Source organism: Streptopelia decaocto (genome assembly GCF_964273445.1).
Source record: "Streptopelia decaocto genome assembly, chromosome: 1".
Classification (NCBI taxonomy): domain Eukaryota; kingdom Metazoa; phylum Chordata; class Aves; order Columbiformes; family Columbidae; genus Streptopelia; species Streptopelia decaocto.
Window position 1 is genome coordinate 207973170 of NC_138663.1, and position 18301 is coordinate 207991470.

The 18301-nt window shown below is 47.2% G+C and overlaps 2 protein-coding genes across 2 annotated transcripts in view; one reads left to right on the plus strand and one right to left on the minus strand.

The window, feature by feature from the left end:
- Positions 1–3512, minus strand: part of USP35 (ubiquitin specific peptidase 35) — a 30321-nt gene extending 26809 nt beyond the window's left edge. The window contains exon 1 of the mRNA XM_082048396.1: positions 3475–3512. Coding sequence (XP_081904522.1) covers positions 3475–3480 — 6 coding nt within the window. The 5' untranslated portion in view covers positions 3481–3512. The remainder of the gene's footprint in view (positions 1–3474) is intronic.
- On the plus strand, positions 2167–11276 carry KCTD21 (potassium channel tetramerization domain containing 21). The gene is made up of 3 exons (XM_082048410.1): positions 2167–2197; positions 5879–5940; positions 10461–11276. The coding sequence occupies exon 3, from the start codon at positions 10491–10493 to the stop codon at positions 11271–11273; it is 783 nt and encodes a 260-aa protein (XP_081904536.1). The 5' UTR covers positions 2167–2197; positions 5879–5940; positions 10461–10490; the 3' UTR covers positions 11274–11276.
- Positions 11277–18301: the final 7025 nt, after the last annotated feature.

Here is an 18301-nt window from a genome sequence, read left to right on the forward strand (position 1 = left end):
TGCCATGAGTTCCATGATATGAATACAGTAGGATGTAGTTGAGTTCCCAAAGTGTTTTGAAAATGTCACGTAAGTGGCAAATACTCCAACATCTGCTTTTACCCTTCAGTAACACATACGAAGTCCAAGCTAGGGTAGATTTAACCTGAAAGGGGTTTGGATCTGAGCTGCTCTGAATTTGTCCCTGACTTTTAGGGCTTTTTGGCTCCCTATGGGACAGGAACTTCCCTGGGTGTCTTCCTTGGGGAAAAGCCCAACCTTTCTTGGCCAGTTCCTCCTAACAAGATGCTGCCTTGTAAACAGGGTTGCAAAGCCCTGCAGGCACTGGGGAAATGCACATGCACCCACCTGCCAATGTTCCTACTGTATCCCTCCCTCCAAGCATCCTCCTATAGCCTGACCCTCAAACATCCAAATCCTCAAGGATCCTTCCTCCAGGGTTTCCTCCTGCATCCTGACCACAGAGCATCCCTCTCTCTGAGCATCCTGACGGTAACCCTGACTCCTGAGCACCCCTCCTGAATCCTTCCCTCCAAGCATCGCTCCATCAAGCATCCTTCCTGCACCCCGACCATCCGAGCAGCCCTTACTCCAGCCATCCTTCCTGCATACCCCCTCCAAGCCCTCCATCACATCCCAATCCTCAAGCATGCTTTCCAGTATCTCTCCTCCATCCTGAAACTCAAGCACCCCTCCTGCACCCCTTCCCTGAGCATCCCAGTTCCTGAGAACCCTGAGTGCACCCTGACCCCAGGTATCCCTTACTCCCAGCTCCTTCCTGCATCTTGACCCTGAATATCCCCCCTGTATTGAAACCCCAAGGATCCCACCTGAACACCCTCCTGCATCCCTCCATCTGTGTATCCCTCTCTCTAAGCATCCCTCCTGTATCTCTTTCCCTGGCATTGCCCATGCATCCTTGCATCCCTTCCCTCTGAGCAGACCAACTCCCAAACACCCTTCCTGTGCTGTTTTCCATGAGCATCCCTCCTACACCCCTTTCCCCAGGACTTTCTTTCTGCATCCCAGCCCCCAAGCATCCCTCCATCTGAGCATCCTGATCCCTGGACACCTTTGCCTCTGAGCATTCCTCCCACACTCTTTCCCTGGTCACCCTCCCTCTGAACAGCTCGACTCCTGAGCAACCTCCTGCAGCCCTTCCCTGGCCACCCCTCCTGCATCCCTCACCCTGAGCATCTCTGCTGTATCCCTGACCCCGAGCATCCTTCCTGCACCCCTTTCCCTGACTATCCCTCCTGCATCCCTCACCCTGAGCATCCCTCCTGCATCCCTCACCCTGAGCATCCCTCCTGTATCCTTTGCCTGACTGCCACTCATGCATCCCTTTCTGTGAGCACCCCTCCTGCAACCCTCACACCAAGAATCTCTCCTCCACGCCTTTCCACAACTGTCTGTCCTGTATCCCTTCCCTTGAGCATCCCTCCTGTACCCCTTTCCCTAATTACCCCTCCTGAATCCCTTGCTCTGAGCATCTCTCCTGCATCCCTCACCCCAAGCATTTCTCCTCCACCCCTTTCTGCAACTATCCTTCCTGCATCCTTCTCCCTGAGCCTCCCTCCTGCATCCCTTTCCCCAACTATCCTTGCTTCATCCCTTCCCCTGAGCATCCCTCCTGTACCCTTTTCCCCAACTACCCTCCTGCATCCCTTCCTTTGAGCATCCCTCCTGCATCCCTCACCCCAAGCATCCCTCCTGCATCCCTTCCTCTGAGCATCCCTCCTTCATCCCTCACCCTGAGCATCCCTCCTGCGTCCTTTTGCCTGATCACCCCTCCTGCATCCCTTGCTCTGAGCATCCCTCCTGCATCCCTTTCCCCAACCACCCCTCCTTCACCCCTTCCCCTGAGCATCCCTTCCCTACCCTGACCCCAGACCACCCTCCTGCACCCCTCCCCAAGCACCCCTTCCCCCGCACCCCCCTTTCCGATCACCCCAACCCCTGACTACCCCTCCAGACCCCCCCAACCCCGCTTCTCCGCGTTACCTGGGGCCGTGGCCGGCAAGGAGCCGCAGTCTCCCGGGCAGCAGCGGGGCAGGGCCGAGGGTGAACAGCGAACTACAACTCCCAGCTCGGCCGGGTCCGGCCGAACCGCCCCCCCGGTTCCTCCTCCCGCCGCCGCCTCCGCCTCCCGCGGTGCCCGGAAAGCGACGGGGCCCGGCGGCTGGAGGGGGCGCAGGTGGGTACCGGGGGATGGGAGGGGGGATCCGCCCGGCTGGGGGGGGCGCGGGAGGTGGGGGGGGCACCTCATGGTAACCCCCCCGGGATGGGGAAACTGAGGCACGGGTAGGGGGCGGCGACCTGGGGCTGCTGCGCGGTGAAACGCAGTGGGATGGGGGAAGGATTTGAGAGCCACCGCTCGGGGGGGAGTTTGGGGTTATTTTTTTAGTCTTTTAAGCTAATTTATTAGTGCGAGTGCCTGGCTGTGTAGGGAGGAACCGTCCCTACAGTTGCCCGTAACTGGGTAGGGCTCAGTGCCACCTTCCAAACTTTGCAAACCCCCCCCACGCTTTCCATAAAACATCTCCAAAATTAAAGGATTTACAGTGGTTTAGCAAATCCCAGCCCTGTACCCCCACATCCGGGGTTGTGTCCAGCCCCAAACGGTGGTGTGGGGCCAGCTGGGCAACCTACATGATCCATAACCCTGCGGAGGGTCTAATTCTGGATGGCACCCACCGTGTTAGTGTTATTTCTGGGTGCTTTTTGCCAGCGTGCAGCAATTGGCTGCCCTCTTAATTGCAGGGGCAGCCGGGAGGCGCTGGTGTCAGTGGGAGATGGGGTGGATGCCGGATTGCTGAGCCACCCCATTGAGCATCACGCAGGTGGTGGTCTGCCCCATGTCCAGGGAAGAAATAAAAGTATATCCGGAAGATATTCCAAGGGTACCAAGTGATATCCCTGTAGATACCAGGTCAGGACATGAGAAATCAGTGAAAAATTTGCTGTGTTTAAATTGGTATAATGGACTGTACAAAGGGTTATATCAGCTGCTTGGAAGGAAAAGTGTTGCTCCAGCTGCCAGGAGACCCCGAATGGGCTCCGTCCTGGCGCTGCCCCCCAGCAATCTGTGTGGCCCACACAGCGGCCCCCGAGGTCACACCAGCAGAGCACCAAGCACCGCGGCGCTTTGGCATTTATCCTCCAAACCTCGCTGCAGCCGCACCTCTCTGGCCCTGCGCTCCCTCTCCCCCTCCATCTTGTCTTCTGCTGTTCTCCTCCAGTAGCCATGAACCTTCATTTCGTTTTCCTTCTCTCCGCCATGCGCTGCTGCTTTCATTCCTGTTCTCTCAGGAGGAACCTGACCTTTGTTTTATTTTGCTTCTTCCTTTTACTAAGCACCAGCTCTGTTTTCCTGCCCTGGCGTCCCTACCCCCTTCTCTTGAGCATCCCCTTCTCTTTATTGCTTAAATTCAGCCTGTGCAGAGAGCCACACGTGCAGCCCTTTGCATTCACCTGCATCCCAGGAGATGCTCCAGAGCATCGAGGTGCAGGTCTGGGGAGGGATGGACACACAGCATCTCGCCCACAACAAACCAGGGATGTTGTGAAGCTCCTGTTTGTGCTTTCCCATTGTTCACGCATCTGGTTGGCAGAGTTTCTGTGTCTAACAAAGCACGGTTAGAAAATTAAATATAAATAAATATAAATAGCTGGTGGCTAAGCAGCTGCTCTCCGGAGGTGAACAGTCGATGTGTCTATGGCCGGGTATCGCAGCCACCGGCAAATCGATACGGATGATTCTCTCTGACAGCATGAAGGGAAGGGTGAGACGTGGTTTCCTGCCACGTGCCTGCTGGGAGTTTGAGTCCCCTCCTGGAGCTTGTCACCCGTGTCACCCGTGTCCCCTACACCATGCTTGGGGGCGAGCAGCCTTTCCTCAAACTGGAAATTTATAGAATCATAGAATCATTTCAGTTGGAAGAGACCCTCAGGATCATTGAGTCTAGTTTCCAGTGGCTCACAGAGCTCCCAAAACAAAAAGTGCTGCATTTTGGGATATATTCCTCCTGGCAGACACACCACGCTCTGCTTCACCGGCTGAGTTTTAAGCCTCTAAGTGCTGCACTATATTTATTGGACAGGATTATATTAAACAAGTATCCAAGATTAGGTGGGTCCTCCCTGCAGCGATGGGAAAACACGAGATTTCCTCTCTATGATTACTATAAATAAGCAAATAGGGTGTAGAAACCATATTGTAAATGTTTAACCTTCTGTAACTGAGGATGAGCTGAGCTAAATGATTGTGCATCAGGGGTGCGTGAAGGGAGGGCGAGTCTGTCCTTGCAAGGGATTTTGTCCCAAATCCTTCCTTAAACCCAGCTCTCACTTGGTGCCTGCTGGCTGGGTAAGTAGTCAGCTGAGCTTTTCTATCTTTTTTTTCATCCCTTAAGTACTATTTATTTTGTTTCTGCCCTCCTTTTGTTGTTATTTTATTATTATTTTCCTCCTGGAGTGACTTCCAGGCTTCAAACTGCCTCGTCTGCAATCCCTGCAACTCACTGGGGCACAGACTGGGAAATTGTCCCCTGGAGAAGGGACAAGGCACAAAACTTGTCTGCAGGTAGAGTCTCAGCAAATGCCACGGGGTTGGTTGTGCCCAGGTCTGGAGTTCACAACTTCATGAGGTTTTTTCTTCTCTCGGGATTCGGGTGTTTCATGGAAACTGGAATTTTGACCTCAAACAGAAAGGTGGGGTTTAGTAAGAGGTGATGGAGTGAAGTGATAGATGCCGAGTGTGGGAATGTGAGACAAAACCCAAGGCAGAATGAACATCACACAAAAACAGACCTTTTTGGCTGATTATGTGTTGCCATTAACACGCTCTAACAACACAGACTGGAGCCCCATCTCATGAACAACCATCTTCTGCCCAACCACGTTTAAAGTCACCACCTACCATACAGATGCCCAGATATTGCTCTCTTTTTTGTGCCTCCTTTTGCGCTGAGATCAATCCTGCCCCTCCCAATGCGGAATGACTTCCTATAACGCATTATCTGACCGGCCTCTCGGCACATTTATCCGCCTGATGTGGCTTTCACCAGCTCTCTTGGGCAACACTCAAAAAGCCAGAGAGGATTTTAGTCTGGCTGCTCTTAGCAGAAATGGTCCCGTGCTTGCTTTAATTTTATTGCCACTTAGGCATCCTTCATTGTGCTGACCTAAATAATTAATCTCCTTTTATTTTTATATTTATATATATGTATATATATTTTTTTTTCTGTCTTTGTACGTTGCATTTCACTGTTACTCCTCAACAACCTCTTAACAAAGCCACACATATTTCATTGTCTTAAATACAGGTTTCTAAAGTTTTGGTCGTGGCGGGATGTTTTAAGGGTGAGATATTGAAGGCTACGCTATAGAATTAACCAGCAGTTCAATACGTTATGCGTAAAATTAAAACTGGGGGCACTGACTGTGTAAATGGCCACATATCACTGTGATAGCAAAAGACTCTGGTGTGGTCACAACATCCATTAACTCATTTTTCAGGGGATGCTACAACTTTTAATGCATTTAATACCGCACGTAAAGGCTCCAGAAGCCATGAACAGCCTGTGGGGTGGACTTTGTAAACCCTGTTTTAACAACTCATCATGATGCACTCCTACCAAATTATAGATCCCTCTTCCTTAGCTTAATTAATTTCATTAATGAGATCCTCTGAGCAACACTAGAATCATAGAATTATAGAATGGTTTGAGTTGGAAGCGACGATAAAGATCATCTCAAGGCATTGCTACACTTTTTCCCAAATAAAAACTTCTTGATCTGTTTAATATCTTTTCTCTGCCTTGCTGGTATTTACAGCTTCAACTAAACTAGTATTAACTTTATTTTGTTAATGCAGAGACAGTTTGCTTCTGATCTTCAAAGAGACTGTTAACAGAACCTAATTTTTGGTGTTTCAAGGTAAGTTATTTTTAACTGAAATGATCTAAGTTATCAGTTTTTGTCTGAATAAGCAACCACAAAAATCCCATTTAAAAAGGCTTTATATATATATATATGTCTTAAGGAAAGATCCATGTCTCTTTGAAAACAATAGAAACGTATTTATAACTTTAGACTTTCCATTAAACTACATTTTTTGGCTAAAAAGCATAGACTACATCTGTACCCATTTCTCAGGGTGGTTAAAAACGTAGTAATATTTGTGCCATTTCTTTACATTTTGCTTATGTTGGCACGTTGTGACTGATGCTGTTTTTTGGATGATTACTCGCACACTTGTGGCTTTTTGCCAAGTTGGGAGAAATAGGCACTCGGTTAGATTACATACACAGAATTTTATTTATTAGCTAATTAAAGCGGTCTTAAATGTGATGGATATATGAAGGGAAATAAGCTTATCCAAAGCTGTCCTACATTCCTAATGATTAAGGCAATGAAGTGTTATGATAATGAAGAGACTGAGCTGATGGTTCTAAATACGTGGAGGCACTGATAGGTGAAAATGGGTAGATTTTGTCATTTTGCAAGCTCTTTCATACCTTCCTGCTGTGTCAACCCCCATCACTCTTCCAGGTTCAAACGAATTATTTGCTGAGCTAAAGTCCTGGGGTAGGAGGTTGTTACAGAAATGTTCTCTTTGCATCCTCTGAGGATGCTGGGAGAAAAACCCATGTTTAAATTTACAAACCCTGGTCTGCTGAAACAGTGAGATGCTCAAACAGCAGCTTCCGTTCAGTAGTTTGACTTGTCCAGAAAGTTCACCAGTGCTTCTTTCTCTCAATTTAAATCCCCTGAAAATACGAGGACTTTAAATCAACCATAGATTTTTTTTTTTCCCATAGTATTAAATGCTCCTGTTTTAAAAAAGAAAGAAGTATTTAAATCCAAGTCACTCTAAAAGCACAAAATAAATCCTGTGCACTTAGACAAAATTTGCATCTTCGACTCTCAAATTAGATCTCTAGCTTACGGCCCCTGGAGCCTTTAGATGTGGCATTAAATGTGTTAAAAGTAATTTGAATGAATTTTAAATGCTACTTGGGGAGCAGCTACATGAAAGGCTTTAATGTAATTCTCTGCTTCCAAAAACAATAACCCAATTTGTACTTGTCCTCAGTGACTGCAGGTTATAGCCACCCATGTCCAAGGTCAGATGCTCTTTTGGTATCTCCTCAGTCCAGAAATGCCACCAAGCAGAAGCGATTTCCATGCTGTATTCTTGCGGAAACTTTATATTGAATTAGAAAAGTACCCAGGCATGATAAACTGGGGTAGGGACTACAAATGCTGGTTGGATGAGCAAGGACAGAAAACTGACAACCCATTTCATTTTCATTTTTGTGAGTCTATGAAAAACTTTTTTCATAAACAAGTTTAGAAGAAAAAAGCAGCAAAGTTTGACTTTCTTTCCCCATCTACTCTCCTTGGTTGGTCAGCACATCAAGAACAGATTGATGATGATGGATCCATGTATGTGCGCTCATTTGTGCTGTATTTTTGGCTCTTCTGAGGTTGCCAGATTATCACCAGATCCATCTTCATGCTCTGAAGATATAAACATGCAAGTAATGGGATGAATTAGGCAAAATAAGTTAATTAACTTATCATATCTTGAGTCCAATTTATGAATGACAGTTGTCCTGCAGCCGTATCCATGGACCAGATGTTTGCATTGTTAAATGTTTGAAATTTAATCCATTGAGGAGGGATTCCAGTGGTTCTAGTATAAGTTGGTGAACGACCCGTTGGAGAGCAGTGTAGGGGAAAGGGACCTGGGGACAGCAGGTTGACCATGAGCCAGCACTGGGCCCTTGTGGCCAGGAAGGCCAATGGTACCTGGGGTGTATTAGAAGGGGGGTGGTCAGTAGGTCAGAGAGGTTCTCCTGCCCCTCTACTCTGCCCTGGGGAGACCACACCTGGAATATTGTGTCCAGTTGTGGCCCCTCAGTTCCAGCAGGACAGGGAACTGCTGGAGAGAGTCCAGTGCAGGGCAACGAAGATGCTGAAGGGAGTGGAGCATCTCCCGTGTGAGGAAAGGCTGAGGGAGCTGGGGCTCTGGAGCTTGGAGAAGAGGAGACTGAGGAGTGACCTCATTAATGGTTATAAATATGTAAAGGGTGAGCGTCAGGAGAATGGAGACAGGCTCTTCTCAGTGACAACCAATGACAGGACAAGGGGCAATGGGAACAAACTGGAACACAGGAGGTTCCACTTAAATTTGAGAAGAAATTTCTTCATGGTGAGGGTGGCAGAGCCTGGCCCAGGCTGCCCAGGGAGGTTGTGGAGTCTCCTTCTCTGCAGACATTCCAACCCGCCTGGACACCTTCCTGTGTAACCTCATCTGGGTGTTCCTGCTCCATGGGGGGATTGGACTGGATGAGCTTTCGAGGTCCCTTGCAATCCCTGACATTGTGTGATTCTGTGGTTCTGTGAAGTAGGAAGGTCCAAAATAAAATTAAGCTGGTGTTCTGGGAGACTGACATCCCACCTGTGTGGGTCTGTAGACTGCAGAATAGCCATAGGCAGAATGAAGTGGTCAAATTTCTGATGCTATTGCTGGCAGCATAGATATGATCTTCATCTTGGAAGAGCTCATGTCACTGACATATTTTGTTAGCAGCCTCCCCTTTGAGACTGCTGATAAAGAAACCAGTTACAAGATATTTTAACATTATCTGTTCAGATGGGACCAAGATGTCTGCCTGTCATTCAATGTGTATCATAGATTCACAGAATCATAGAACAGTTTGGGTGGGAAGGGACCTTCCAAGCTCATCCAGTGCCACCCCTGCCATGAGCAGGGACATCTTCACCAGCTCAGGTTGCTCAGAGCCCCGTCCAGCCTGGCCTGGGATGTCTCCAGGGATGGTTCATCCACCACCTCTCTGGCCAACCTGGGACAGGCTCTCACCACCCTCAGGGACAACAGTTTCTTCCTCATGTCTGGCCTGAATCTCCCCTCCTTTAGTTTAAAGCCATCACCACTTGCCCTTCTAAAAAGTCTGTCCCTATCTTATTGTCCCCTTTTCAGTTCGGAAAGGCCGCTCTAAGGTCTCCCTGGAGCTTCTCTTCTCCAGCTGAACACCCCAACTCTCTCAGCCTGTCCTCCAGCAGAGCTGTTCCAGCCTCGCATAATTTCTGGGGCTCCTCTGGCTCCTCTCCAGCAGGTCCATGTGTGTCCTGTGCTGGGGACCCAGAGCTGGACCAGCACTGCAGGGGGGTCTCACCAGAGCGGAGCAGAGGGGCAGAATCCCCTCCCTCCACCTGCTGCTCACGCTGCTGGGGATGCAGCCCAGGACACGGGTGGATTTCTGGGCTGCAAGCGCACGTTGCCAGCTCATGTTTAATCTTTTATCCACGAGTATGCCGAAATCCTTCTCCTGGGGGCTGCTCTCAATCCCTCCATCCCCAGCCTGGATTGATACCAGGGTTGCCCCAAACCACGTGCGGGACCTTGCACTTGGCCCTGTTGAACCTCATGAGGTTTGCATGAGCCCACTTCTCAAGCTTGTCCAAGTCCTCTGGGTGGCATCCTGTCCATCTGTTCCAAAATGTAGCAGAAACATAGCCTGAAGAGAAAATGACGGGTTTTCTCCCTAAACTGGCTCACTATGGAGTCAGACAAGTGCCAGAGCTGGCATAAGAGAGGAGAAAAGCATGGTGGAGGTTAAGGGAGATGTGTCCCTTCCAGAGATTGTGACGCACCATAAAATCGCATCTTCCGCTCATCTCAAATGGGATATGGCCCCAGCCAATTAAAAGGTAATGCACGTTGGAAGGAGAAAGCCTGGCAGGTTTTTCTTTTACTGAATGGAACCGCAGATTGTCGCATGCTTACGGCAGCACCGCTTGCTGGCTCCGTGGTCAGCTGACTACACTCAAATGAGTGTCAGGGGATTCTGCTGCAACAACTTTGTTGCTTTAATTATATCTTCAGATGCCATGGAAGATGTTGGGGTGTGTCCAGTTCTTTTCCAATCCATTTTTCCCCCTCTAGATTCTGTGCTCGTGAGGGAGATGGGATCAGGTGGGCCCAGGACACAGCTCGTGCTCTGAAGTCAGCAGTCATTCTGCTGTAGGCATCCATGGCACAGATTTCACTTTTAGCATGGTTGTAAGACTCATTATTTTAGCACGATTCTGGAAGACTCATGATTTCTGGCACTAAACTGAACTAAACAATGCCCTGTTCAAATCTATTAGGAGAAAAAAAGATCTTTGCGCTTGTTCTCAAAATCCAACCTGCAAAAGTTATTCACTACTTCTGATTTCTGTGATGAATTATTACCATGTAGTTACCCTTATATACAGGGCGTTTGAAAAAGATGGAGCCAATTTCAAAGATAAAGTGATTTCAAATTGGGTCCATCTTTTTGAAACACGCTGTATTTAGGACTCTTTATCTCTGTAGCTTAACCTTTCAAACAGGTAAATGTAGCTAAATGTGTGGTGTTGGAATTTTTTATATTTTTTTTTAGAATTAGTCTCGGCATTGTGGCTTTTCCACCATGTCAGAGCCCATCACGCTCAACGTTGGAGGAAAACTCTACACCACCTCTCTGTCCACCCTGACTAGCTTTCCTGACTCCATGCTGGGGGCCATGTTCAGTGGGAAGATCCCAACCAAGAAGGACAGCCAAGGCAACTGCTTTATCGACAGAGATGGCAAAATCTTCCGCTATATCCTGAACTTCTTACGAACTTCTCACTTGGACCTCCCTGAAGACTTTCAGGAAATGGGTTTGCTTCGACGGGAGGTAGATTTTTATCAAATTCAGCCACTGATCGAGGCCTTGCAGGAGAAGGAGGTGGAGCTCTCCAAAGCGGAGAAGAATGCCATGCTCAACATCACCCTTGATCAGAAGACGCAGACTGTTCACTTTACTGTCCGAGAAGCACCCCAGATCTACAGCCTGTCTTCCTCCAACATGGAAGTGTTCAGCGCTCATATCTTCTCTACGTCATGCCTGTTCCTGAAGCTTCTTGGTTCCAAACTTTACTATTGCTTCAATGGAAACCTCTCTTCAATATCCAGCTACCTGCAGGATGCCAACCATTTGACGTTGGATTGGGTTGCAAGTGTGGATGGTCTTCCCGAAGAGGAGTACACCAGGCAGAACTTAAAGAGACTCTGGGTGGTGCCAGATAATAAGCAAATCAATAGTTTCCAGGTGTTTGTGGAAGAAGTGCTGAAAATAGCCATGAGTGATGGTTTCTGCATAGATTCTGCTCATCCACATACTTCAGATTTCATGAATAATAAGATTATTCGCCTAATTCGGTACAAGTAGGAATGACTGTTATTATGGTGCCAGCACAGAGATAACACAGGTTAAGTGTTACCCTTTAAAACACACTTACAACCTAATTCAGAATCATGCGTATCTGGATTAAAAGTCACTAACAGGGAGATGATTTTCCTTTAATGTATTTACCAACACGACCTTTCAGAATATGTCCATATTCTAGACGGAAGGAATATTGTCAAGCGCCTGAATTAAGGATCGGTTCTGTCTCTGCCGCCACCTCTGACCTGCTGTACAATTGTGGGGAAAATCACTTCTGTTCTTCTTACACTTTCCAGTTGGAAAACGGGCGTGATCCTTCACCTATATTGCAAGGGTGATGTGAGGGTTGAGAAATCAAGGTTCAGAAGGCTTTCTGGAGATCAGATGCTGTGGAAGATGCCACAAAGCTGCAGCACAGCCCAGGGGACACATTTTCGATGTCTTGCCATCTCACCTGTGCAAAGTATCCAAGAATCTTGGTTGGACCCACAGAGAAAGGTCACCATGTGCACACACCCACTGGAACTGTAAAGAATGGTGCAAAGTGCAAATGAATAATGATTCCTGTCAGTTTGGACTCAACAAAGGATGTTTGTCACCATCTGAAGCTGGTTTGGTTTTGTTTTTCTGAAGCCTGTGAGGAAGCCCCTGCTCTGTTCTGCTTTCAGGAAAGCCGTGTTGGAATGATGTGATTGGCACAGGGAACAACCAAGGAAGCCGTAGCAGAGAGAACGTTGTTCTTAAAAACTGAGAAGATTGTGGCTGCTGGGGAAACTTTGCTTTGGATGCTCTTAAACCTTTACTTTCATATTCCAAAGGCATCCAAAATGACTAGACCTTTTCTTTCTCTTACAATGTCATATTTCTCTGGAGGATGCTCCTGAAGACACTTCCTGAGGTGAAGACATTAAGAGGGCAGAGGTACCCAAATATCCTGCAATATTTGAGCCTCTTCTGCCTAGATATGACCTTCTTTTGGGTACGTCTCCCTCCAGCAGTGCCTGGAGTGCATGGGATGCTCTCTGGGTAGGATGGATTCCATCTGAAAAGACAACTTTCCCATCAGGTTACACTTGGTACTTCTAATTACAGAACCAGAGAGTAACTTTTTCTGTCCCAGTACATTGAGCTGGGTTTTTTTTTACATCATTGCAAAATGGTCTGATCACTGAGGTAGCATTTTGCCTGCTTGCTTGGCTTCGGTGTCATTTTCGGAGGTGACACATGGGTAAACCAGAGGTGATGACAATAGTTGTGCTCTTTCCTACACGCCTCGTCTGTTCTATAATGAAAATCGTCATCTGTTAGCTGCATATTAGCTCTAAACAGCATTTGTGTCACGTTCCTGGTGGTTCCTTCTCAGCTAATTATATCTAAATGTATCTTAGCTCTCTTTCCCTAACCAGATTGCTACGTGTGCATGAGAGACACTCTAGAACCTGTTCTCTCTAGTGAGATACAAGGGAAAATGCAAAAACCACGTTTTGCATTTAGAATTTTAGCACTTCCAGAAGTTCTTAGCACAGGGCTGCAAAGCTCAGTATCACTCGTGTTCTTGTTTCCCAGAGCAACTAGGCTGTCGTTAATTAAGCTGACCTGCAAACAAGCATAAAGAAGTGGTTTATTACTCTTGGAAAACACAGTGAGATAAATATATTTCTACTGTCCCAAGCTGTAACTGCATGAACAACACAAACCAGCAGGCTGACGGTGAAAATGCACATTCTGCAGCTGTTGGCAGCCTGTTACAAACCACTTCCCCTGTCTGACTTGGTGCTAAACCACCATGATATACGTGGGACCATGTTGTTAGGAGGCACTGACTGGGCTTCAAGCCCTCAGAGCCATTAAACCTGGCAAGTTTTGTGAATTTTGAGGATTGTGAACGGGATTTTGTGGCTAAATTCCAACCTGAGTCGCCACGTTCTTGTAGTTTTAGCTGCATTAGGAAGAACTCTCTTTATTGTTTTTTTCCCTATCCCTATCCTGAATTATAAAGCAGGAGTGATCTGCTCCGAGGGTCGCTGGATGCCACTGAGAAAGCAAAGCAATTCCCTTGTGAATCTTATTTCTGACATGAGTTTTCCACTCGGTTGGATGTTCCACTCGGTTGGATGTTCACAGTGATGTTGGATGTTCACAGTGATGTTGGATGTTCACAGTGATGCTCTATGCACGTAATATGATTATGACCTGTAAAATACCATGCATGAACCCTCTTTCATCAAATCTATGCCTTAGAAACAGGTATGCCTTTGCTGAATTTGTGCTAACAGAGCTTTCGGGGGCTGTTGGCAGTGTTTCTTGTTAGCCCACGCTCTTAAGAGTAGATTTTAAATGATGTGTAACAGGAGTTCTTGTATGTCAGGCCTAAAATAATATTTATCTGGAGTAATTTGTTTCCTGTCAGCTTGAGTTAATTCAAAGATAAGAACAGTGGGCTCAAATCTCCTTTGGAAGGAGGTAGAAGTCTGATCTATACCTTTTAGAGCTCTGGATCGATACTGCTCTGTTCTGTTATAGCAAAATAAAAATATTCCATAGGAGACTTGAATCATTACTGCATTTTCTGGCGAAAGGCAATTAAGAGGAGTCCATAAAAGCACTATGCATAGCTTAATCTAGAGCATTTACTCTTTTTACTCATTTACCCTTTGCCTCCACCACCTTTGGACTAAACTAAAAGCAGTTATGCAGTTTCTTAGAAGTCTAAACAAGAAATGCAGAGCACCCCAACCTGGCCTGGATGGTAACTGGGGTAATTCTGCTGACATGGATATAGGGGTTTCAATCCCCAGAGACTGAGGAAAGAACTAAACCCAGGTCTTCTCCTGGATGTCTTTAACCCATTAGTCTGTTATGCAAAAGAAAGACCACTTGAATACACATTTATCTGTGCTCAGGTAACTAAATCAGTCAAAGGTGTGTCTGGCCACAAATCTCTGGCATTAATTAATATGCAGAGAGATGCAAAATTTCCAACAAGTATAGAGACATGAGTGAAGACAGGCATTGAGAGGAATAGAAAAACTGGAGATACCTCTGAATTGCTAAGCAGAATAAACACCTTTAAGCATGAGGTACTATTTATAATGCCAGAATCATTCTGCCTGCGAATCGAGGATGTGAAATAAGCAGTAAGTGAATCACTTGCCATCACAAACATATGTTATACAAACAGAGTTGCTATTTCAGACTGCACATTAAGCTAAATTTACAACTGCTCCTTAATTTTGCTGTCTGTGAGTTGCGTTATAATGGCTGTTTATAGGAATGTTCTCGCTCCAAAACATTTGTTCCCTTTTTATCTAGATAGCTGGCTTTTGTTTACCTTCTTTTCCTAAGCCCTGGAGGTGTCACTTGCTTTTGTTCACCAGTCAACAGCACCACTGATTCTTCTTCTCAAGAGTTTCCCTGAATTAAAGACTAGTGAACATGCACATTAATTGCAGCGCAACCCCATTGAAAAGCACTTGGCACTTATTACCACTTATTTCACTGTTGAGAGGAATATTCACTCTCAGAACAAACTGATTTTTTTTTCCTGTAAGGGCCTGAGAACAAGGAAAGGAGATTTTTGACCTTGAAGTTTGAAGGATATTTTCTTCCACGTGTCGGTGCAAAACTCCTGTTCTGGTTCTGCCATGTCACCGTCTCCCTCAACATCTTCATCTACAAAATGAGGCCAAGTCCTGCACTTTACTTTTTTAATGGCTTGAACACTGAGAGAGCCGCTGAATAGAGCGATCAATAGTGTTAGAGCAAAAAAGAATCCATAAATAAGTTATTAGCTGCAGTGTAATGGCATTTTCAGATATGGGCATGTGCATAGCACAGTGGGATTTCTTATATGACGAAAGTGTGATTATGAAGCATCTTAGTGGAGTCCAGAAAGAATCACTCATGGATTTCTCTATGTGCTTTCTAGGCTTGATAGCTCTTAAATATCTAACAATATTCAGTTATAATGTAGGGACTCAAATGGTACATAAATACTAAGATATCTTTAGTTCATGCAGCTATTTTTAAAGGTTGTTAGGAGTCAGTGAGAGGAGTATTTGTTGCTGCAGGTAACGGTAGGGAAATCAAATAAATAGGTGTAAAAATTAGACCTGGAAGAATTCAGAAGGGAGAGAATAAAGAATGTTGACGTGTTCAGGAAAAAACCCAGCGAGATAACAACAGAGACAAAAGATTTTGCTACGGAAGGAGCCTGCGGTTGGAATGACTCACTGGTCCCTTTCCAGTTTTAATCTCCTATTATGCAACTTAAATATTGGTCATGCCAAAAGCTACATTAGCAACTTGTCAGGAGGAGATAGCTTTGCAGAATAAACCAGGACAACCTGCAATCAGTCAGATTCATTCCCACTCCAGGAAAGGCTGGCGAGGTCCACATATAAGGTTGCTGGGAGTGATAAACGTTGCCTTCAGCTATACACTGCAGAAAATATATCTAGGCTGATACTCGTAGATAAGTGGAGAAGTTATGAAAAAGATCCTTTGAGGAGTTTCATTTTCACCCCATCCCTTTGAATTTGGTATCGGTGCTCAGAATTTCAATATGTTTTGAAATATTTAACCGCTGTTCTGTAATTACTCCCATATCCACGCACTGATGGGCACAAATGTGCAGGGTACGAGTGGTGCTAATGTGTGGCCCTCCCAGTAAAAGTCTCGTATGTGCATTAGTAGAGCCAGTTGTATAGATATTCTGTGCGAGAAGGGCTGGATTGAACATAAATATGCAGATCACTCTCTCAGATTCACTTGGGACCACCATGAGGAACGTTTTCCCTATGAATTCAGAAAAAAAGGAGCTTTAGGGGAGGGCTGTATGGAGGGCTTCTCTTCCTCTTTTTGCCACTCCCCCCTTTTATTTTCTTGCTCCTACTCCTAACCGTGGGATTCTCCCGTTGATCAGAATTTAATCCCAAGTTCACTAAAATCCATGTTTTTGAATGAATACTATTTGTCAAGTGTCAAAGAATGGTTTTGATTTCTTACCACTTTCACAGAGAGCCTGTAGGGCTATCGCATTTAAAAACCTGGTTGTGTTTCTCCGCCTGTAACTCTTTTGTGAACTTACAACTATGCATTTTAGAAAACAGTAAATAAAATGTGAATGAAGCAAAGGATGCTCTACCTGACGTACATTTCTTGAGAGAAAAACATACATAGATGCTTGCTCAATCTGTAGTTTTTTTCTCTAAGGATTTTACAGAGTGTGTCTCCATGGCTGAGAATTGTAGGAAGCTCTCCAAAATAGTACAGTTGTAGAAAACTTGGATGAACGAGCCATCCTAAAAAATTTAAACAATTTTAAATGCATCGGCTCATTTATGTTTTCAACATTTATAAACTGCACATCGCCCAGGCCCCACACCACCCAACTGCACATCAATCAGGTCCAACATCACCCAGCTCCACTTGGTCCCACAGCCGCCCAACCCCACATGAATCAGGCCGCACACCACCCAGCTCCATATCTGGTCCCACATCTCCCAGCCCCACTCATTGTCCCTCACCACGCAACCCCACATCACCCAGGCCCCACACCACCCAGCTCCATACCTGGTCCCACACCTCCCAGGTCCCACACCATTCAACCCCACATCAGCTGGGCCCTAGACCACCCAACCCCACACCACCGAACCCTACATCACTCAGGCCCAACACCAAACCCCACTGGTAGTCCCTCACCACCCAACTCCACACCACCTAAGCCCAGTGGTGGTCCTACACCACCCAACCCAACATCACCCAGGACCCGCACCACACAGCTCCATATCTGGTCCTACAGCCACCCAACCCCACTGGTGGTCCCCCACCATTCAACCCCACATCAGCTGCACCCTACACCACCCAGACCTACATCACTCAGGCCAAACACCACCCAACTCTACACCCAGTCCTACAGCCACCCAACTCGATTGGTGGTTCCTCACCACCCAACACCACACCACCCAACTCCATAGCTGGTCCCACAGCCACCCAACCCCACTACTGGTCCCACACTGTCCAACCCTACATCAACTCAGCTCCGTACATAGTCCAACCCCACTGGTGGTCCCACAGCCTCCCAACCCCACTACTGGTCCCACACTGTCCAACCCTACATCAACCCAGCTCCATACATAGTCCAAGCCCACTGGTGGTCCCACACCACCCAACCCTACATCACCCAGCTCCATACCTGGTCCCACACCACCCAGCCCCACTGGTAGTCCTACACCACCACATCACCAAAGGCCTCACACTACCCAACCATACATCACTCAAGTCCAACACCACCAAACTCCATACCTGATCCCACACCTCCCAACCCCACTGGTTGTCACACACCACCTAACCCCACATCACCCAGCCCTATAACCAGCCAGCTCCACACCTGGCCTCAGACCACACAACCCCACACCACCCAACCACACCAGTGGTCCCTCACCACCCTACCCCACACCTTCCAGCCCTCATCATCTGATCCCACAGCAACCCAACCCCATATCCCCCAGCCCCACACCTGATCCCACATCACCCAACCCCACAACTGATCCCACATCACCCAGCCCTACCCCTGGTCCCCCATCACCCAGCCCCACAACTGGTCCCACAGCCACCCTGCCTCAACATGACCAAGACCCCACCCAGCCCAGCCCCCACCCCACAACTGAACCCCAAACCCACGGCCACCCTCCCCAACTCCCACTCCCTGGTCCCCACCCAGCCCCGCCCACACCGCCCTGGACCTGGACAGGCTGGAGAGTTGGGCAGGCAAAAATTTAATGAAATATAACAAGGGCAAGTGTAGAGTCTTGAATCTGGGCAGGAACAACCCCAGGTTCCAGTGTAAGTTGGGGAGTGACCTATTAGAGAGCAGTGTAGGGGAAAGGGACCTGGGGGTCCTGGGGACAGCAGGGTGACCATGAGCCAGCACTGGGCCCTTGTGGCCAGGAAGGCCAATGGTACCTGGGGTGGATTAGAAGGGGGGTGGTCAGTAGGTCAGAGAGGTTCTCCTGCCCCTCTACTCTGCC